The sequence below is a fragment of the Lutjanus erythropterus genome, chromosome 18, assembly GCF_056507025.1.
Source record: "Lutjanus erythropterus isolate fLutEry1 chromosome 18, fLutEry1.hap2, whole genome shotgun sequence".
Classification (NCBI taxonomy): domain Eukaryota; kingdom Metazoa; phylum Chordata; class Actinopteri; order Lutjaniformes; family Lutjanidae; genus Lutjanus; species Lutjanus erythropterus.
In genome coordinates this window covers 35252403-35275316 of record NC_139334.1, presented here as the reverse complement: position 1 = coordinate 35275316, position 22914 = coordinate 35252403, and the positions used below count along the sequence as shown (strand labels likewise).

General features: G+C 39.8%; 1 protein-coding gene across 2 annotated transcripts in view; it reads right to left on the bottom strand.

Moving 5' to 3' along the window:
* Window positions 1-617: 617 nt before the first annotated feature.
* The window catches only part of clmna (calmin a), a 62259-nt gene continuing 39962 nt past the window's right edge, over window positions 618-22914 (bottom strand). The window contains exons 2-13 of one of the 2 annotated variants that reach the window (XM_084742492.1): window positions 22042-22103; window positions 16991-17086; window positions 16778-16861; window positions 16607-16699; window positions 13913-14109; window positions 13587-13780; window positions 10625-10707; window positions 8281-10515; window positions 4247-4410; window positions 2407-2497; window positions 2252-2310; window positions 618-765 (exon numbers count right to left, since the gene is read on the bottom strand). In XM_084742492.1, the coding sequence (XP_084598618.1) occupies window positions 651-765; window positions 2252-2310; window positions 2407-2497; window positions 4247-4410; window positions 8281-10515; window positions 10625-10707; window positions 13587-13780; window positions 13913-14109; window positions 16607-16699; window positions 16778-16861; window positions 16991-17086; window positions 22042-22103 (3473 nt within the window). In that variant the 3' untranslated portion in view covers window positions 618-650. Of the gene's footprint in view, window positions 766-2251; window positions 2311-2406; window positions 2498-3900; window positions 4411-8274; window positions 10516-10624; window positions 10708-13586; window positions 13781-13912; window positions 14110-16606; window positions 16700-16777; window positions 16862-16990; window positions 17087-22041; window positions 22104-22914 lie in introns of those variants that run through there. The other variant, XM_084742491.1, reaches the window with a different exon arrangement.

Here is a 22914-nt window from a genome sequence, read left to right as displayed (position 1 = left end):
CTTAAAATATTAGTCCTTCTTAAAATCATTTATTCTTGAAATATTATGACTTTTCATTGTAAAATGACAACTTATGTTGTAATATTATGACCTATGACCTTATATATCATATGACCTTTGACAGCTACAACTATGTTTTACTAACATGATTATTTCACAAAATATTAAAACTTAAAATTACACTACTATGTTTTTTTTGTAGTAAAAAAGGAATTTTATGTTGTAAAATTGCATAACATTGGGCTTTTCTTGAAAGTCTGACATACTTTCATAGTATTATATACATTTTCTCAAAATATTGCAGTTTTTCTCAAAATCTCAGACTTTATATTTCCCCAGCAGTGGTCCTAATATACATTATCAGACAGGTTACTTCAAGCCACATCAAAAGCTAAAAAGCAAAAAACCTAAAAAAGCTTTAGTAGTTTGAAATACACATGTTAAATGCCTTCACTTGATCTGGTGTCAGTCAGTGTGATGAAGAGGAGAGGAGTGGCAGTTGAGCTGTATGTGTGTCTCTGTGTGTGTTTGTGTGATGGTGCGTTAAAGTTGATATATTTGAGAATATTCTCTTTTTTTCCTGTAACTATATATATATATATATATATATATATATATATATATATGTGTGTGTGTGTATGTGTGTGTGTTCAGAGGTTCAGCAGCAGGTTGGGCAGTGTCTTCAGGTCCATCTGTGGCAGCACCCAGAAACAGTAGAGCAGCAGCCACAGCAGCAGCAGCAGATACAGCTCCCAGTGCTCACTCCTACACACACACACACACACACACACACACACGCACACATACACACGCACACATACATACACACACATACATGCGCACACAGGGGGAAAAAGAGAAAAGAGGTCAGAGTAAGGTCAGCAGAGACACAACAAATAAAGAGAGGACTGCCAGCAGCTCTGCAGACATCAGGCTTTGGTTGTTAGTCACAGAGGACAGACAGGAAAGAAAACTTTGAATCGATTCTCATGTTTGTTATATTTATTTGAGCTTGTCTCAGTTTAGGAGTCTGCATTTCAGGACTAAGTCATATCAACTCAACACAAGTTCAACAACTGCATAAATAATGGTGATATCCATAAATGGTTTAGAATCACTCCAATCTTTCCACTGTGTCTGTATGTTGCTTCATCAGTGTGTTGCCTGGGAACCATACTGTTTGGCAGTCACTGAAGAACTACATTACTTGGCGGAAGAATGCTATTTGTTAACAATAAATGATTGCATTTTTTGTAGCTGTTTATTTTATGAAACCTTTTCAGGTATGTAGGAGCCATTCCTGAGAACTGGGAGAACTTTTTACTTTTCATTATGCTGGAAAACACATTTTAAAAGATCAAACTCTTGGCTATTAAACCTTGTAACAGGCCAACCTCTATGTGATTACATTTTTTTATTAAATGTAGACGTCAAGTTGACCAAATGTTCCACTTTTTCATTTCACAGCATAGTCATAGTGAATAGTCATTTTATTTTTTAAAGTGTCTCAGAGTTCTTTTAATGTTAATCAAAATACACATTTCTAAACCATAAGTCTTATTAAGCTTTAAAAGGACTACAGAGCTGACACGTTATGGTTGAGACACATCTGATAGAAATATTATTTAATGAATTGAAATAAGAACATTTACCAGTGCTTGAGCAGTATTTCTGCCTGTTTTAAACCAGGAAGTGACAAGGGGGTCCTGAGAGTATAGCTAATCCTTTTTATGCCTGATTAAATCACGTTTTTATATAAATCTGATGAAGTTTAGAAAATCCTTTTTTAAACCAGGAAGTAGTTTAAAACAGGAAATATTTTCAAATAAAATGACTATAATAGCACAATTTTGTACCCATGTTATCAGTAGGTGTTTAGTTTAGTTTTAGTTTAGTTTCAAAAAATGGAATTAGACTGTTGGTATTAATATCTTTTAAAGTATTATTGTGTAGGACATGATTTTCCCCAATTCTCAATGAGTTACACAATAAACCACATAAGGTCGTGGTTTATAGTGATTTTGGAACAGCTATGGGAAACAAAGTGGACTGCCTGAAACAAACTGCTTTATTAATTATTATTATTTTTTATTATTATTATTAATTATTAATGCTGTTTGTAAATTATGTTCAGTATCTGTTAACAAGACTAATATGCCAACTTTGAAAGAACTTGCAACTATTAGACACATGTAGTTGTGAAAATCCTGTGTAGTACACATGAAAAAAGCAAGAAGAGAAAAGTTCTTACCAAACATCAGAGTCAGAGTCACCGTTGTCAGTTTTTCTGGTTGTTGTAGTCTTATTGTCCTGTAAAGACAAACATTCAGTATACAGTGTGAGGGAGGATATTTCTTCAAAGATAGTAACATATCCACAGAGGAGGAAACAGAGTGTCAAACCAACCGTGGACTCCGTGAGGCGAAGCCCCTTTCTGTGCCGGAGGACTGGAGGGATCTGGATTTCATCTGCTCTGCTGGAACTTTTGGTGTCACTCCTGAAAAGAAAAAAAGAAACACAAGTTTAAGTCTCAACATGAGAGAGAGAATCCTCTAAGATCTTGGGACCTTTTGTAAATAATTCAAGTATGACAAACAAAAGTTATTTTCCTGTTTAAAGCTTAATCTTTACAGCTGCATTAATCAGCTTGGTTTGGCCACAGAACAAGCTCAAAGTCACATGTTTAACATTGTGGACTTATAAAGTTCATATGGCTGACGTGTTAGCAGCTAGCCATTCACACATCCAGCATCCAGCTCTCAGGTGGAGTTGTGTGTCTGGCACCTGTTTTGGAGTCCAGAGGGAAGTAACTGTCTGTAGCTACCTGTGTTCAGGTAGTGTTCAGCGGGTTTACTACTGAAAACAGCTGCCTGCTGCTGGAAATGAGGTTGATGAAAGTGGTGAGAATGAACCAGTCTGGTAAAGCTGCGGCTGTAACACTAAAACAATGAGCTACAAGAGGCTAAAATGCTCAGAGGACCTGAGGGGAACTGGAGAGTTGGTCTCCTTTCTCACAATACAAATACAAATAGTTACTGTTCTTCTCTCCACTAAGGACACATTTTTAAAAAAAACTTTTTTAAAAAAAACTTTTCTTGGCTCATTAGAAACCTTTTTATTTTTAAGAGTTTGCACTGTCACATCCCGAAATTTAAGAAATACGATGAATGATGTGTTGTGATGTGAATAAAATCAAGCAAAACCCTTCCTCAATTTGCAAAAAAAGCCTTTACACTCACTTGAGGTGATAGTGGAGATTACTGCCCTTTTGTGTCAGCCTCTCCTGGTTATCTCAATGAACCAGCTCCTAATAATCACGTAACAGCGCTGGATGGAAACAAGCATTCACTTGCAGTTTCTTTTTAACATTTACTGGAAATTCTGACAACGGTTGCGACACATTTAGCTGGAAACAGCCAATGACATGAATTAACTGACAAGAAGGCATGAAAAAAATACTGGACTCATGATTAAATTTTGTCTTCTCCTTTACGAGAAATGACTGCATCTTTATGCATGCAATCATTTCCTCTGAGTCCCTTGTGTGAGAGCATGAAATTTGATGTTCCCAGGAACAATGAAAACTATTACTGTTAGAGGCAATTACAGAATGTAAGACACAAATCATGTCCTAAGATAAAAACCTTTAAATATTAATACCAACCCTCTAATTCCAATGTTTTGGTTAAAAATGTTTGTTATTTACATACATGAATTACATGTCATTGTCCCAGATGAGAATTCACAAATTCAAACTATTTCAAAATTTTCAAAACTTTCAAAATCCAAACCTGACAGTACCTACTGATGATATAAAAATCAAAACCCCCTCAAAATACAGCTTTGTCCCAATTCTCGGGAAAGAATGAATTACATTGAGGAGTATTTACTGGTGAAAAATGCTGAGCGCAGTATCAAACATGCAGTCTGAAGGATTAGAACTTTAATCCCACAGTTGAACATGAGCAGAATCAGGCTCTCTTGTATTAATTAATCCGACCACATTAAAATGCACAATCCCCGTCCCTTGTCTTCATGCTGCAGTCTCTGCACCCTCATAAGGCCGGTCTTCATTCCCATCAGCAGCCTCCATAGATAACTTTGTTCAGTACATTTAAGGAAATAACTGAGCTAACTGAGAGAGGCCAGGTCAGAGCAGTCCCATCCATTGCCATAACACTGTTTCCTCCAGGGTCCAGTGTGTTTCTCAGTGTGCCAGGGAACCGACTAAGAATAGCAAGCCTACCTCGCAGGCTCTGTGTTTTCCCTCTGCAGCTCAGCCTCGCTGAGATCACTGCTGACTGCTGGAACATCACCGACCCAGAGTCCCCCTGTCTTCTCCCTGGGCAACAAGCAGGGGTCCTGGGAATCAGATGCCTTGTGAGACTCCAGGTTGGTCTTTGTGATCACCTGATAAGAGTGAGAAACAAAGAAAGAGAGCTGTTTTAATGTAGTAACATACAGGAGGGAAAGATGGAGTCAAAGCCCAGTGCATCTTTGCATGTTTTTGTGCCAGTTGCAGGACTCTGGGTGTATGGCCATGGTGTGTGGCTCATAAGTGAGTCCAGAACAAGATATTTCAACAAATACAGAGCAAACTACCAGAAATCAATGCATCTTTAAAAAACAGTCCAGGATGTTGCAGTAACACCTTCTGTTAAGGTTAAATTTTGCATTCAATGCATTTAAAAGGCTTTATAAACACTCAATAAATGTTGAATCATACAAGACAACAAATAACAAGGTTTAGTACAAGTATTATAAGTGGTGGATGTAATGTAGTATTAGTTCAGCATTCATAATGGCAAAGTGCATTATAAGTACATTTAAGACACAGTGCATCTATAAGGCTTTATGAAACTCTTTAGAAACCTTTATAATCACGCATGACAACTTCTAACAAAGTTTATAGTATAGGTTTAAATATTATTAGTGGCTGACTTAATGTATTATAAGTTCAGCATTCATAATGTTGCCAAACTGTTGCCAAAGTGACAACAGTGTTTGTAAGAAGAATCTGAGTTCTGGGTTACATAGCTCATTATAACTACCATGACTCTAGCCAGTTATGAAGACAGAGAACTGCTCTAACATATGAAAATGTCTTATTATCACTAATACGATTTCTAGTAGGCCGATACGGTTGTCACTTTACTTATAGCTCACAAAGTCATGCTACAGTGTATTACTGATGTTTATAAGAGATTAATTCATTTCAGAAATGGAATTTTAGCATAGCATGTAGGGATGCCACAATAACCATCGAAAATCAAATCGAAACAAGCTAAATCAAAATGAAATAAAAGACAGAATCGCAATTTTCCCAGTACTTTTTTCTCTGCACGCTTGCCTACCTGCAGCATTCAGTGTGTGTCTGAAGAAAAAAAACAATACTTAAAGATGACACGGATCTTATTTAACAGGGCATAAAACCAGTGACCTGTTGATCTTTACAAATAATAAAAATAAAAATAAAAAAAAGTGTTAAATTGAGAAAATGGAATCAAATTGCGATCTTAAAATAAAAAAGCAAATTGAATTGTGGACTTAAAGAATTGTGACACCACCCAGGACAAAGCTCCACGATTTTATGAGCTTTAAACAAAGTGTCAACTTGTATAAGCTTATTAGCAATCATATGATGTTTATAACATAATATTCCGTTTTAGAATTAATAAAGCTATGATCCATTAGAGAGCTCTTTACATGTCTTTAGAACTGAATTATAATGTGCTGTGTGGGTCAGGTATTAAGCAGCATGAATGCTGACCTTATACTACATCATGTCCACCACCTGTTATAAGTTGGCATGAATAACTCTAAACATTTATTAAGAGTTTTATACAGCCTTAGAAATGCATTATTATGCCTTATTCATGTGGTTGTAATGCATTAGACTTGACTTTCATAAATTAACTTGTCCAAAACATCCAAGTGTTAAAAAGAAAAAATAATTCTAATGGGCAGATTGCCTTGAAAGTTACTGATGCTCTGTGGAAGATTAAACTTTTTTTCATTCTGGGCACTCTATGAGTTTTCTTGCAGTGCCACCCTAAGACTAACTCTTGAATATTTTATCAGCGATCTAGATGTCTGCTGGATCATTTAAACCTCAACAACCTCCATTTCCTATAACAGAACTGGCTGTGTTTGACAATATTTCTAACTTTCTGACAAGCATGCCCACTTCTTGTAGTGATCGGTCACATGAAGACATGAAAGTAGACAAGATTTAAAGGTCTCACTCGAGCTTTTTTGTCATTCTTCACAAACTAACTGTCAATTTTCATATCACAATTAAGACTGGGAGATAATTCACTTATTTATCATCTTAATCTTTGGCAACAAAGTCCTCATTTAAGGATATTTTATAATTCACATGTCCACATGAATAACAACAAGTTACATTTTCTGTCTTTTAACGAGCGATAACATTGTGACATCTTTAATGGCTGTGAACATTTATTCTTTTGGACTCAAAAATCTTCAAGCAGTATTCACATTTCATTTAAACTAACTCTGATATCCAGTTTTTCCTGTCAATAATTGATAATAATTGAGGACATTTGCATCCTCACACTGACAAGCCTCCAGCTCTCAAAGAACACGAGTGGAATAAAATGGTGTGAGTGTGATGATGAATTTCAGCAGGTTGTCTGGTCATTAGGTGAGATGTGGTGGAAGTGTGAAATGTCACATCGCTTCGTGTTCCTGTTAGACCATTAGAACCACACTTACACACACATACACACACACACAGGCAGAGTGACAGCAGTGTTGTCTAAGATGTCACTTACCCCACACTGAAAAATAAAAGCAGATCTACCCAGCAGACTAAGACGTTATTATTTAGCAGAATAACAGACTGAACTAATTCCAATAATTTGAACTGGTACTCGTTTAATAAAAGCTGCCCAGCGGTTAGAACAGGCACATCCCTCGAGAGCTGCTGGTTCAAATTCCCTGAGCAGCTGAGAAAGCAAGAAGAATGACTCAGTCCAAGAATACAGCTGAGGATGATTCAACCAGCCCCACAGCACATGTAATACTTGGCAACATGTTATTAGAAGGGGTGTGCATAATACTGATATGACACTGTCATAACCATGTCATGAAGAGGGAGTCTTTCTGAATGTCTACAACTGTTGTTAAGAGTCATTTGGTCATAATGTAATTTTTAAAGCAACGTTGATATTGTTTGAGATGTTCTTATGATGATAACGTGACATTAAACAAGGCAAAAATGTCTTTGTTTTGACATTAGCTATCATGAGACCACTATAAGTGTGTCATGAATATTTTCGTTCATCTAAGCTGCAGTGATGCAGTTGGTCAAATGCTTTTATAATTCACTTGCCACAACTAAAGTGGAATATCTTGGAGTCGTCATAAAGGTGTCATTAAATGCTATAAGGTCAGTTTGACAACACAGAACAGTACTGAGGTGATTTACGGAGTAACCTGATGCACAGATAGCGGTTAGCTCATTTACTTGTTGATAAAGTAGGCTAAGAGTCTAGCTGTTTTATTAACAGCCAGCTGACTCAGCCCCAGGTTGCTAGGACCCAAACCTGGCAAGAAAACCACCTCAGTACTGTATTCCCCGTCAAACTGGCCACCATTAGGATTCAGGTCAGGTAGATGCTGCTGATGCTGCATGCATTTCAACATGCCAGTTATGTACTCCGTAGCTAGTTCTATCATAAGCTTTTTCAAAATATGTTTTAATGTCTTCTGGATGCAGTATGAATCTTAAAATCTTAATGATGGCAATTTCTTCTAGGCTCACATGCTGATGTTTGGCAGGTATCTTTTACAATATTCACCTTTTCAGTTTGGTGTGGTGGCATGCGAACATTTGCTAATTACAAAGTATAGCCGACTACAGAGTCCTCAAAAATAAGATAGCTGAGAATGATGGGACTCCCATTAGTTTTGCAAATATTGGTCATAAACCAAAGTATTGGACAAATTGACATTTTGACCTGATGATAGTGCAAGCTGCACAAAGTTTTTTGGAAATCAATCCAAAAGTAATCTAGATATTCAAAACCAAAAATGCCAAAATCATGACGGTGCTAGAAAAAAAGTCATTAGGAAATATTTCAGTCTCGACCAAGGTTCTGGACCATCTGACTTACCAACTAACATTGCCACCACTAGAGCCCTGCAGGTAAAGTGGCCACTAAAAACTCACCTAGAAATGGGCAAAATGCTGAAACTAAACTGAAATACTTGGTGTACATGCAATGAAGCATTGCTGCATGAACTCACATTTACCTTGTCATTCCCTTGTATCAAATCCACTCCATTCCTGAAATCTTCACCCAGCAGGTCGAACGGTTCCTCATCTGGCAGAGCCTCGGAAGCCGGTGCTGGCTGGAGAGCAGACACGCTCAAAACAGACGGCCAACTCTGCATTTCAGTATCAGCTGGCTCTGTGAACATGGGCTCCTCTTTGTCAGGGTAGAACAGATCCATGGGTTCGATGGGGTCAGCAACTAGATCATCTGTAGGAGAATTCCGATCAAAGTCTGTATAAAACAAGTCCATGCTTGAAATCCCTGTCGTACCATTAGGTTTAGGGCTGACAGGACCTGATGTGCTCTGCTGTGTGGTCGCTGTCTCATTGTTGGAAAAGGTGTCAACCAGTTTGTCCTGAGGTCCATCCAGTTGATCAGTTAAATTCATTTCCTGCTTGGTATTCACAGGTTGAGATTTAGTATCTGTGGAAGAGGCCTGGCCTGTCAAGTCCTTCTCAGTGTTATCTGTCTGAGATTTGTGCTGAAGAGACTCACATTCCTGTTTGGATTCACTTTGTTCTGTGGTATCTGATGTCTCTGGCTCACATATGTCTACATTTGATGATTTGCTGACATTCTGTTCATTTGCATCGTCCAAATGCCCACTTTCTGCATCTCTGATCTCTTCAGAAGTTGTTGATTTACCATTTTCTGGAGTCTCAACAGGGTTTTTGTCCTTGTCACTGGAGCCAGAGCTCAGATCACCTGCAGTCTGAGGGATGGTGACATCTGAGTCAGTTTGCTTACTTCCAGTTGCCTCTGCCTGATGTACCTCAGCATCCCCAGCATGATCTTGTCTTTCAGTGTCATGTGTTCCCTCTTCTCCCTGCTCTTCTGGCTCACTGGAAACTGAGATCAGAGGAATATTTATGCCCAAGTTTGGGTCTGAATTTGCTTTTAAGACTCCATCTTGGTTGGTGTGATCTTTGTTTGCTAAGGCATCACGGATCTCTGGGTTAGAGCTTTCTTGCTGACCTTGGGAGTCACTTGCTTTGTCTTGTGTTTCCACAACCCCATCATCCCTTTGTTTTGAAATCTCCTCTTTTGTCTCCTCTGAAGGAGAGTCTGTTTTCTGACATTCAGGCTCCACTTTGACCTCCTCAGAGGTGTTTCTCTCATTCTGACTTTCAGCTTGACCTCTGATTTGTCCTTCATGGTCCTGTGCATCCCCAACTACATCCACAGCTTTCTTTAAACATTCTGGTTCTTTATAACTGGTCTTCTCAACCGTGGTTTGCTTTACAAGTTCTTCAGAATGTTCAGGGGGTGGTTGTTCAGTATTGGAGACGAGTTGGGACTGGTTAGTTTTATCAGTTTCAATGAGATCTTCAACACCAGAGTTGGACAGTCCAGACGAAGGATCTTGCTTGCTGGGTACCTCACCTTTTTGAAGTAGACTTGTATCCATCTGTTTAGAGTCAGTTTCTTTTCTAATCTCAGCTTCTTTGCTACGATCAGTTTCCTTGTTCTTGTGGTTCTCAAGGTTGTCCTCTTTCTCCTTCACTACTTCGTCTTCCTTTTTCTCAGAATGTCCTTGGATTCTGTCCTGGGTGCTCTCCATAGAGCTCAGCGAATAAATCCCTTCATCGATGTATGACTCAGGGGCTCTGTCCTCTATGGACGGGACAAACCCTTCATCAAGAGTAGTGATCTCCACAGGGGTGGCACGGTACACATCCCAGGCTGTTCCACTGTCACACAAAGAACTGTCACTTCGACTCTCACAAAACTTCTCTGGCGTGACCCCAAACTCGCTCTCCACCCAGGAGTCTGGTGAGCTGATGGCCGAGTCGCCGATGACTGACTCGGTGTTTCCAGACTCAGGCGCTGATGACCCAGTGGGCGAGTGGGTGTAAGACAGCTGTGGGGAGTTGGAGGTTGAGTTGATTGATACCTCGCTGCCAGTCTCCTTGGACTCTTCGGCTACACTGCTGATGTCCTCTGTGTGGGGGGAATCTGCCAAGATGTCTTCGCTGGACCACGAGCGAGCTGCAGCCGGCCTGACGCGGGGTGATATGATGCTCCTGTCCTCTGACACAGAGGAAATTAAGATTTTGGGTGTGCGTTGGACACCGTCCCTCTGGAACATATAGGACCTCTCCTTCACTCTGCTTCCATGAGCGCCATTCCTTATGTAGTCAGCGTCACTGTCACGGAAGTTGAGTCGACACATAGAGACACTTCTTTCGATCAGCTGGCAGGACTCCTCCGGCTGAGACAGAAACAAAGACGTTGGTAAAAATCACATTCAGAAATGAGTGTTTCATCAAAAGCTGATGTTAGACACATGTCATCCATGTACTGTAAGAAAAGAATCTCACCTCCTCTATGCCAGGAAAATGCTCCAGGAACTGTGCCACATACGTCATGATTGATTGCTCATCTGGTGCATTGATAGTCACATCTGGGCAAACAAAGAACAATTATCATGGTGTCATTTTACACACAGACTCACAATTAGGCTTCCTCCTACCAGCTATGACTTGTACTTTATTACGCAAGTACTGGCTTACTGAATAAAGCTACTAATACACATATCAAATGCAAATCATGTTTTGTCTCAAGTTAGATGAGCCTGTTTTACTTTTTTTTGCTGCCTCTAGATGCCAAATATTGCACGAGCACTGCAGCTCTATAATGGTCTTGTCAATATTAGATCAATGAAGCCAGCAATGTTACAGAATTTGAAATGGGCCATAGTCTGCTGGAAACCCCTATACACCCTATATAAAACCCAACAAAGTTGTTTTCTATAAACATTTATGATTAAAATGTCATTTACAGACTTAGTAGATGAGATTAATCTTGGTTGCTAAGAGTTGGATGTTTGGCAATTTGAGTTGTTGTCATAATGAGCCATTTAATTGCCAAAAAAACTCGAAATGACTATACTTTTTGCTCTTAGTTGACTTAAAAAGGTGATCTAAAAGTCTAAAAGTTCATGTTTGTGAAGTCCAGAATTTGACCAGGATTGTAACTGCAAGCATCACTGATCCTTGATGCAAGGATAGTTTTATGTTTGTTTGTTTTTTTTATTTTACTTTTTTTAAACTAATAACATACTAGTAAAAAACACCTCAAATATTTTTTTTTCATTCAATGTGCTGCTGATATAAATTATATATGCTAATAAGAGCATAACAATGGAAAGTCTGAAGTCCAAAGTCTGATGAATTTGTGATTTTCTTCTTTATATTAACTAAAAATGAGCTAATTATGCTAATTGCGCAAATTACCAAACATGCAAATCTTACCAACCAAGTTGAATTTCATCCAGCAAGCCTATATATGACCTTTCAATCATAAACGCTCATAGGAAACAACATTACTGGGTCTAAGAAACTTCCAGTAGGAAGTAAGTGTGGCTGCATTCTTCTCATATGGCAAGCAAATACAACTAAGCTAAAGAAACAGAGGCAACAGTCACAAAAGTGACAAAAGGCAAATGGGGCAAAGTTAACCAGGTTCTTTGCTCCCCATTTCCCTTGTTTTCCTTCCTCCAACTCACTCACCCCCACTCTCTAACCCTGACATAATGAACCAAAGCAGTGGAGCTGCAACAATTAGTCCATTAATCAATCAGGTGATCAAAAGAAAATGAATTTCCAACCATTCTGGTTATTGTTCAATTGCTTCTGTTACTTTTCAAGCAAAAGTGTGAAACATTTGCTGGTTCCGGCTCCTAAAATATGAGGATGCGCTGCTTTTCTTTGTCATCTATGATGGCAAATGAAGAGTCTTTGGGTTTTGGACTGTTGACAAAAGAAGTAATTTGAAGATGGCACCTCAGGCTTTATATGATTGATCAGTTAATTGTGAAAATAATCAGCAGACCAGTCGATAATGAAAATAACAGTTGCAGCTCTACAAGGCAATTTAATTAGAAAAGTTAAGTTAATTTAATGAGAAAAAAGTCATAATGTAGCCATAAAATATTAGTTACTGGGGGATGTGTACCTTTTTTGTGAAGAATACCAACTATACATAAACTAGCAACAGGTTGCTGTGGCATGGGAACATTTTTTTTTTTTTTTTTACCTCCAAGCAAGTAATTAAACAGAAAACATTTTGATAATCAACTACTATTACCACTTACCATCTGTGTGTGCATGAGTGAGTGAGTGAGTGAGCGAGTGAGTGATCACTGGAGCTACAGCTTGTCTGCAGCTAATCTTGTGTACTACGGGACCGATAAGCCTAATTTGTTCTGTGCAGATTCATGACTGTATGCTGAAAGACCTCTTCAATTTACAATTTTGGAAAAAGCATTTTAATCACTTTTATGCCTTCATGTTTTTATTGCTGGAGGCATCATATTAAAGTCATCCAAGTCTCAAGAGCACCTTGAGGGAATTTCTTCCAACTTGGCAAAAATGTTCACTTGGAGTCAAGGATGAACTGATTAAATTTTGGTGGTCAAAGGTCAAAGTTGCTGTGACCTCACAGTCATCATGTTCTCTTGAAAGCAATTTTTCAAGAATGTCTTGAGGAAATTTCAAACACTTGGACTAGATTCTGATGGTCAAAGGTCAAAGATTAAGGTCACTATGACCTCACCATGAACTCATTTTTGGCCATAACTCAAAATTTCATATGCTAATTTTGACAAAATTACACACACAAATATCTAATTGGATGAAGGATGAGGTGATGACATTTTATATCCAAAAGGTCACGGGTCAGCATCACTGTGACATCACAATGTTCAACAGTCCTCTGTCCTCCTCTGTAAAAATAGTCTCTAAGTGAAGACAACATGTTTCTACTTGGAAATTATTCACTGGAATCACACATATATTGTGAGAACTTCCATTTTGCCAAAAATACACTTAATAGCTTTCATTAAATTCCTTCGAAGTTACAGGTCAGTATAGTGGTCAGTTCCATATTAAATTCCTTCAGTCTTCACCACAGACATTATATGAGTGTGGACAGACATGCATGTAAACTGTAACTTGACTGGTTGGTGGAGACAAACAACTGTGAGACAGTAATTCTGTTTTTTGACTGCTCTGTTTTATACGACCATTGACAGCTGACTTCTCACTTCTTAACAACTACTTCAGTTAGAAATCCTGTTTCAGCTTGGGACAACTTATGTGGAGGTCATGTTAATGTTGCCGGAGCATGTTGCACCTGGAAGTTGTGGCGGCATTGCAGTAGGTGCTTCGACTTTGGAGTAACCTCTTGTTTTGTTCTTGGTTTCGCTTTTATTAAAATATAGGGAATTCATTACTTCAAGGAAAATACAGTGTTAATTGGGTTACAATGTAGCTATTTTACCCTCAGGCTCCAGCAGGCGTGGGATACCCAGGCTATAGTGGGCTATCCTGAAGGCGTCCTCTAGATTCTCTCTGGCAGTCCTCAGCAGGGCCTTCCTCATGTCCACCAGGCTGCGGTCAATGGATTTAATGACAGCCAGGAAGGCCAGACCACTTGTCCAACTCTTCCCAAAGTCCTGCACTGCCACACCAAACCTACAGCATGACAGGACATGTTCAGACGTCAGGATCGGTCCAGAAAGACCACCGGACAAATTCTAAGAGGCAGACTAAAGTTACAAACCAAAGGGGGCAGGGTCTTAATTGAAAATGGTAGACCACACTCACTTGCGCGTTCGCTTCTGCACCCACTGCAGCAGTTTCTTGATGGCCTTGCTGTGTTCTCGTATGGCCGTGGACGCCGACTGTCTCTCGTCCGACGGCGTGCTGCAGAAGGATGCGTCAGAGTCGGAGCTGGTGGGGATGGACGACAGGCTGGAGGAGGAGGGGTACTGGCTCCTGATGTTCCCAGTCAGCTCCTTAATCTGGTGGAAGATTGTATTCCCCTTTAGTCGACTGTTTTACCTGTTAATTCAGCGGCTGGGTATCAAATTCATCCAGCAGATTATTTACCCAAGTGTAAGAGGCCAATTTTGGACCAAAACTCTCCCAGGTATAAAGTATTATCTGTTCTGGCTTAAAACTCTGTGAAAAGACTACAAACAGGTAAAAAGGCCGAGTTTGTTTCCAGGATTAAATGAATAATGGATACCATGGCAACCATGACACATGATGAAAACATTTCAGCAGATGACCCTCAGAGTTGCGTCAGTCAAAGCTATTAAAACACTCAAGAGGATCTTTCCAGTGCTGAAACCTTTGTCAGAGCCGAGAGATGGAATGAAATGAAATGAATTTACTCAGTTTATTTGTAACGGGCCACCTTTAAAATAAGCCTCAGCTTGAAGACTACAAGTGACGGCCTGTGTAACAAACTAGGGATGTGTATCATGAAGCAGACAAAATTTAGCATTTTCTGGAGCAAACATTTCCCTGAGATTTAAGGTAAAACAAGACTAATTATTTATTTTTATGCAATATCGTAGCACTGAAGGACTACCCTCCATTCTCTGTAATACTTATTTCCCGTTTCAAGCTATAATATGAATAGAAATAAATCAGTGTGTACAAATGAATGAGCTCCTATAAAGGCGGTTGGTAAATTCATCAGTCTGTAGTTATTTGCTGTCCACAGCAAATATTACAGCTGAAGCCCGGACTATGGTCCCAAACACCACAGATGCAGATCTGTTTCTTGTACTTCCTGGAACCCGCTTGGAAAACATGTTCCACATATGCCCAAAAGATCTACACAATTGGCATAGTGGCCATATGGGCAAGTCCACAGCGTCGCAACAAATTTGGAGTACACAAATGTCCGCGCGGAGCCTCTTTGGAAAGTGCAAAGCCACTTTAAGCAACAATCATGTGACAGTGAGGTACCTAAACACAGCCAGAAACCTGAATGGATAAAAGAGCCACTTAAGAGGTCACTTAAATACAAACAGCCTTACAATAGGCATGGGTCAGCCACTGCTATTTTTCAAAGCCATTAGTGACCAAGCTAAGCTCGAGGTATAATGACCATTAGCAACCTTGTAGTTTGGACAGCTTTCCCTCCCGAGTAACATTTTATTGCACAAAATGGAGAGCTCTGGGAACTACCGTGACTGACTCGTACAAGCCCAAGTGGGCTGGCTAGCAAGTTAACGGTTAGCTCGCCAGCTACAGCAGTTCACCACTAGCTTTGTGAGTAGCCACAACTTCATCAAGCTTCTGTGTGAATATCACTTTGACCCTTTTCCACCATATTATCTCTAGTTCTTGAACTGGTTCCAAGCTTCTTGGAACCTTGGTGCTATGGAATCAACCAGTGCTGTTTCTGCCAGTTTTGAGCAAAAACGCTGTAATCAAGGATGCTTCATCAACAGAAGGTGTACCTGCAGAATATGACACGCCCACTTTGCTCAAGGAAAACCCGCTATTTTTTGGTTCCAGCTGGGAACCAACCTCAGTAGGTGGAGTGCACTGCCCATGTGCCAGGGCTGTGGGTTCGACTGCCGCTTGTGGCCCTTTGCTGTGTGTCTCCCCCTTTCCTGTCCTCACTTCAGCTGTCCATTCTAAAATAAAGGCTCAAAAAGTCTCATCATATTGGAGAGAAGGCAGACATCTCTAAAGCTGATACCGCCAAAATTCTGCAACTCACACCAAAACTATCTAGATGGATAAATAGCACCGCAGATAAAAGGAAAATATGTTTTTTTGATTTGGGGGTGAACTGTCCCTTTAACAAAGATGAGAGAAAAATGAAAGCACCTGCAGATGAAAGCTGGTACTGCTACTGCTCCCAAGGTATATGACTGCGAAGTCCACAATTATTTGTGAACATGGCCTCATTCTTTGTTATTAATGAGTAAGAATTCACTAGAAGCTGAAAGAGTCAGTGACAGAGCTAAAATGAAACTTATGGAACTGCTGGATTGTTGGGTTTTAAAGCTCACAGTAGCTGTTACTCGTGGGTTAGTCCAACAGGGATGATTTCATTTGATCAGGACACTCTGCTGAAACTGACCATTAGTTCTGAACACTTTCAAGACCGAACCATCAGAGCAGCTCAGTGTATCCTGCTCATTATAACCATTCATCCAGCTCAGCCCTGGCAGTGTGGACAGCTCCATACAGCGGAATGCCTCCAGACTGAGAGGACAGTGTGTGTGAACTGCAGAGATAATTGTTTCCTCATGGTGTCTGTCCAAGGCATTGAACCGCACTGTGGATTACATAAACTAACCAGCGAGCTGCACTTTGATGGGTCTTTGTGAATGGAAAGTCCACAGGCTGTGAAGTCGTCTCTTTATTCTTACACTTGACCTCATTTTAGCGAAAAGAGGGGTGGAGGAATGGTGGGGAGACGGAAACTCAAAGTACAGACAAGAATGAACGGAGAGGTAGTAAATGAGAGGATAGAGAAAGAAAACTTACCTGAAAGAAGAGGATGATGTTCCAGATGAGTCCCAGGATGATGGAGGAGTTTCCATCAGCGACATCAGCTGCATCGATGCTGACCAGCTTCACCTGAGGACACACATATGTTTATTAACAGTTCAGCCAATCAACTAGCAGCATGTTGACATGTCTCCATGTGGTACTCACGTTTCTCTCCTCCAGGAAAGACAGGACCTTGGCGATGTTGTTGAGTCTGAAAATACGATGGGAGGACTTCTTGAATCCATGAAGCTGGAAAACATTCAGCATGAGACAAAAGTTATTCAGTCATATAAAAACGAACTGCTTATATGTTTATTATACACAGTATTATACAGTTACACCTGTGAAATGAAATGGCATAAAGTGTGAGGTTCTGACCAGTTTGCAGCCAGAGAGCTCCTCCAGCAGGGCCATGAGGATGTGTCCATCCTGGATGTCCCGGAAAAGGTCATGAACCTCAATGGGAGGGTTACACTGAAAATAGAGGGAGAGATGTGAGAATTAGAGCTGCAATGATTAGTTAATTAATCAATTCATCAATTCAGATCAACAGAAATTAATCAGCAATGATTTTGACTGATCTGTTTTTTTTATATTCCACACAGCTCTGTGACGTTCCATCTGTGACGTAGTGTGTCAGAAGCCTGCTTGATTTTGTTGACTTGCTCAGATTTTGTTGATTTGGTCATTTTCCATTGATTTTTGTGTTTCTACCATGAGCAAGTACAGCAGGCTACACAGTTATTTGGTTTCGTGTTTTTGTCTGTTGATACGATCGTGCATCTGCATGGGGTCTTTTATTTTGAAAACTGGCTGGATTCTTTAGGCTGTTTCTGTGTCTGACGTCCTGCCTGGCTCAGTCTGCACTGTGCAGATTGATGGGACATCTGTCAAAAATAGACTTGGCATGTATTTGAAGTGGAGAGCAGTGGAGAGCCACCTCTGAGACGCACTGTGATGCCTCTGGTGGAATCACAAGTATTGCCAAGAATGGCTGTATCAGTTTGATCCCTTCCTGTTGGAGTCAAGACTTTTTAATGTCTTTTTGTGTGTTGGTTTTTAAGCAAAAGCGTAGTGCAGTTTGAACTCCTTAAATGTGGGAATCTGTTTCTATTTCATACAGTTTGACAAAAGTGAATATATTTGGGGGAGTTTTGGCAGATCAATAATGAAAAGTGGAAATGAAAATAAAAAAGGATACCACGATGACAGGTGTATTTTTAAATGTTCTGCCAAAAATGCAGCAGAGGAAGACCAACAAGTGTATCAGTTTACAGTGCAGCCAAACTGTCACATTTTTTAAAGAAAAAAATTCATTTCAGTCATTTTCAGCTGCCTTTAGAGCCACAGACTCTGACTGGCTGTCATATGCTGTATCATGTGAAAGTGGGTGCGGTTTCATCTAAACTGGGTTGCAATAACGATAGACACGACCCGGTCACACCACAAAGTGTACCTCTTTGTGGTAGCAGGTGGTACTACAGGCCTGATAAATTCTCACTGGGGTTGAGTGCCACCATGGCACCAGTCCCAACACAACCTATAAAATATCAGGAAATGGTGAAAAATGTTGATCAGTGTTTCCCAGAGTCCAAGATGACGTCCTCAAATGTCTTGTTTTGTCCACAAACCAAAGGTATTAAAATTATTGTTATAGAGAAGTTAAGAAAGTATAAAATATTTCCATTTAAGAAGCTGGAATCAGAGAATTTTGACTTTTTTTTTCTTAAAAAATTACTCAAACCGATTAATTGATTATCAAAGTAGTTGCAGATTAATGTAATAATTAATCAATTATTAGATTAACTGTTGCAGCTCTACTCACAAGGCTAGTTGGTGAACTGCGGACCATGCACTAGCACCAGTCAGTCACAGTAGTTCTTTAAGATTCCTGTTTTCTTTGCACTGGGGTGTTTTTGTTCTTAGGATGGACATAAAACCCTACCTCTCATCCTAACCTGTAAGCAAATTAAAAAGCTATCTGCACATCTGCTGATGGGAGCATCAGGTATGCAAATAGGTTCTTATGTGTCATGAACTGCGAAAATGCAAAGCTTGGTCAACATTTCCAGCAACATAAAGGGCACAATAGGAGTTAAAAATCAAAAGTGTGCCAACGTTCCTCTCAAACACACCCACATCCAATCAGATCAGCACCATTTTAAATCAACACACTCACGGCTGTGTGCTTTCTGTAAGGACATATATGGAGATGTTCATATTATGAGATCTGAGTGAAATCAAAAGCACTACCAGAGTAAAGTATGCAGATTTATCTTTGATAATCAGTCAGTAAGCCAACATTCAGCCATGTTATCACAACAAGTCATTACTAACTCAGGCATCTGTCAACTTGTCTGGACATGGTGAATGGATGAACAGTGGAGGGAGGGGGGAAGGGGAGGTTGGGGGTAAAGTGACTGGAACTTTCCAAGTTGACAGAAGACAAATGTATGATTGTCATTTATTGGGTCAGAGATTTGATTTGAGGCCAAACAGTGAGTAAGAGAAGAGAGGCTCATTGTGAAAGAAAACAAAAGACTTGATGAGACGCTCGCTCAGACTCTCTGCTCACCCTGACTCACCCTGACTGAGACCGAAACCAGCGAGGAAAGATCAGGAAGATCAGGAGTGAAACACAAACACAGTGTGTCAGTGTAAACAGCGCTGCTGGAGCTCATCTGCTCTGTCTGCATGAACAGGTGGAGCTACAGCAGGCTGGATCCACGACTCTGTCACTGTCTGTCAGTCAGCATGAGGAAGTTACAAGTCCCAAGTCAAAACAGCCAAGTCCTAAGTCATAATCCAAGTCAACTACCGAGTCAAAACAGGTAAGTCCTGAGGCAAGTCTCAAGTAAAGTCCCAAGTCAACTCAAAACAAGCAAGTCCCGACAAGTCCAGACAAGCAAGCCCCAAGTTGAGACCCAAGTCAAAATAAGCAAGTCCCGAGTCAAGTCCCAAATCAAATCCTGAGTCAAAACAGGCAAGTCCCAAATCAATTCCCAAGTCAAATCAAAAAAGGCATATACCAAGTCAAAACAAGCAAGTCCCAAGTCGATACCCAAGTCAAAATAGGCAAGTCCCGAGTCAAGTCCCAAATCAAGTCTCGAGTCAAAACAGGCAAGTCCCAAATCAATTCTCAAGTCAAGTCAAAAAAGGCATGTCCCAAGTCAAAACAAGCAAGTCCCAAGTCAAGAACAAATTCAAAATAGGCAAGTCCCAAGTCAAGTCCTGAGTCAAAACAGGCAAGTCCCAAATCAAGTCCCAAGTCAAGTCAAAAAAGGCAAGTCAAAACAAGCAAGTCCCATGTCAAGACCCAAGTGAAAATAGGCAAGTGCCAAATCAAGTCCCACGTCCTAAACTTTGAGTTACCATACCTTCACCAATATAATACTGTTTTAATACCATTAAATGCCATGTTGAACTGTAATTTGGTCTATAATTTTCAAACTGCACATTCTGCACATTGCAATTCATTGTTTGTTGACTGCTTGTAGTTTACGCAAAGTGATCTTTGGTATCATTTTTTACAACTGGAGCTCAGTAAAGTTAAAGAAGGTTCTTCAATACTTCAAAGTGGATCTTGGGAATTAAGTGTTGACTTGGTGAGAATGAATAGTGTTACTGTTAGCTGATTAGGGAAATTAATTAACTTTTTTAATAACCAACTTTTTAATCTTTGGGCTGATTTGAGTCAAAGTCATGTCAGTCCACACCTCTGGTAAGTAGATTACAACTGAGTGAGGGAAGGAAACAAGGCTACCATCCACTTGTCTGATACTATACTTTTCAGTCAGACCCTCTAATTTTCTAGTAGAGATTAAATGATTAGTCAGTTAATAAATTAGTCAAGCAGCCATCTGTAAACTATTTTTATCACTGTTTTAGTCATTTAGCACCACATATTCTCTGATTCAAGCTTCCCTGCTGCTTCTAAACTGCTTGGTTGGACAAAACAAGACATTTGAAGATTTGAAGACATCATGTTGGCCTCTATAATGAGCATTTCCACTCTTTTCTGACAAAACAATGATTCATCCAGAAAATAAGCAGCTGATTAATGGACAATAGAATACTTGATGGGAGAGGTAAGCAACACTGTGGTCACAGCCTCTCTGTTAAATTATGTTTAAAAGTTTACTTGCTAGCTTAAAGAGGAGGGGCTCAAGTTATATGAGCAACACTGATTATTCAGCCTTCTTTTTCAGAATAAACAAGGATTGCCTCCAAAGATATCCTAGTCTGTATCTGTATTTTAGGAACACAGATATTTAGGTGCTTAAAAAGTCTACTAATGATATATTGGGTAATATTCATTATATTATATAAACACACAAATTTTGATTTTTTTTTCTTAATTTCTTTAATAACTGTGACCAAGAAATCTGATTAGCATTACATTTTTTTCTGCGTAGAAATCAATTTGTTCTGATGGATGAACTATGTACCATGTACATTCTTTGTAAATGTCTTCAGACATATGTTTGTCATTTCCGTACTGCAGTTTCTTTTTCATTTTATGTACTTTATCAGCCCATCTATATATGAAAATAATCTCAGGTAAACTAATATTGGCCAACACATAGGCTGGGCCCTAATTTTATTCATTTGTTTGTTTGTTTGTTTATCCTTTATGATAATGAGTAAGGCGGTCATGCACTACGATAAATGTAACAATAAATACAGAAATAAATGAAAAATTAAATCTTTTGATTCATGTATTTCCTATTTACCTAAAAATAGTATCTATATGATGGTAATAACAGCAGTACTGCTAGTTTATTTTATCACATGTCTGTATTTATTCATGTGTCCCCTTTGGGCCTCCATACTTCTTTTCCCATTCATGGACAGCATTCTCATTGGTTACCTCGGAACATTCTTCTTGTATTTGGCTCTGAGCCCTGAGCAGCAGAGCGGGGAGCCCTCATCCACCCCTCCACCCTGCTCCCCCGAGCCCCCCAGCTATCCATTGTTCCCTCACAGCAGCAATCTGGGTGGTGCTGAGAGCCAAACGACCACCTTGGGTCAGGCGGGCGTGTAACGCTGCCGCTGCTCGCTCAGATTAACACTTTACAGCCTCATCAAAGTTTAATGCTGCACACAGTCAGCAGCTGCACACGGCCACATGTATAATTCAGACTGCGAGCTGCAGAGGCTGCAACCGTTGTTTATGTGCAGCACGTGTCTGAGCCGCAGTGCAAACACATACAGTGAGCGCGGTGGAGCAACCCTGCCTCATGGTGCAGTCTGTGGTGAAGACGGAGCGACTGCTGGTTTTGGGATGGAGCAGCAATAAAAGAAAGAAATGGTCTTGTTCCACCCAGGTTAAGTAAATGAAAGTGGATCTGTAAGAAGTGTGTGTGGAGACCATAATTACTGTTTGTCGTCTTTGTGTGTTTTCTGCAGCCACCGTTTCATCAACAAACCTTCTCTAGATGGAGGTTCATCCAGCGGGTGAAGGTCCTTTTCTGCACCACCTCTCTTTCAACTGCAACATAGAAAGAGAAGAAAACACATCAGGAAACTGAAGTAATCAGAGAGTCTGAAGGAGCAAGTGAGCATGAATCACCTCTCGCCAACGGCAAAGCACCTTATCACCATGGCAAAGAAACACACACAACACACACCTACAAAATCTCTGCTATCTATCCATCTTCACACTCTAAGATTAAACATCCTGACAGAGAAATCCAGTCTGGAACAAAATGATGATTTTAAAGAAATCAGACATCTCAAAACTGTATTTGCACTCTAAAAAGTAGCTGAGCCGACTTAAAATTTTAAGGCAGCACACTGCAATAGATTTTTGAGCCCAAACCCTAAAAGGGATAGTTCACCCAAAAATTAATCAGTCATTATCTACTCACCCTCATGCTCATTGAGGGTTGGGTTTATTTTGTTAGTCTGCAAAACACTGCTGGAGTTTCACAGGAAAACAGAATCTCCCAAACAATGGAAGTGAATGGTGACCAGTTTTCAAATGGAAAAAAAAAACAGAATAAAAGCATAAAATGCCTCCATACTACTCGTCTGGTGTAATCCAAGTCTCCTAAAGTCCCGACATGTTGTCTGCACACGTCACAACACACACCGAGTTCAGACAGTGTGCATGTGCACGTGGCTCCGAGCTCTACAGTGAAGATTCAGGATAAAAACATGGTGTAAATGACATTTTTTTAGTCAACTTGGCATGTTGGGACTTTAGCCCCTCTCCAGTGTCTCAGTGACTTTGGCTAAAAATTATATGGAGATGAAATAAACATTTTAATTTTCATTTATCATAGTTGTTGGTCTATGAA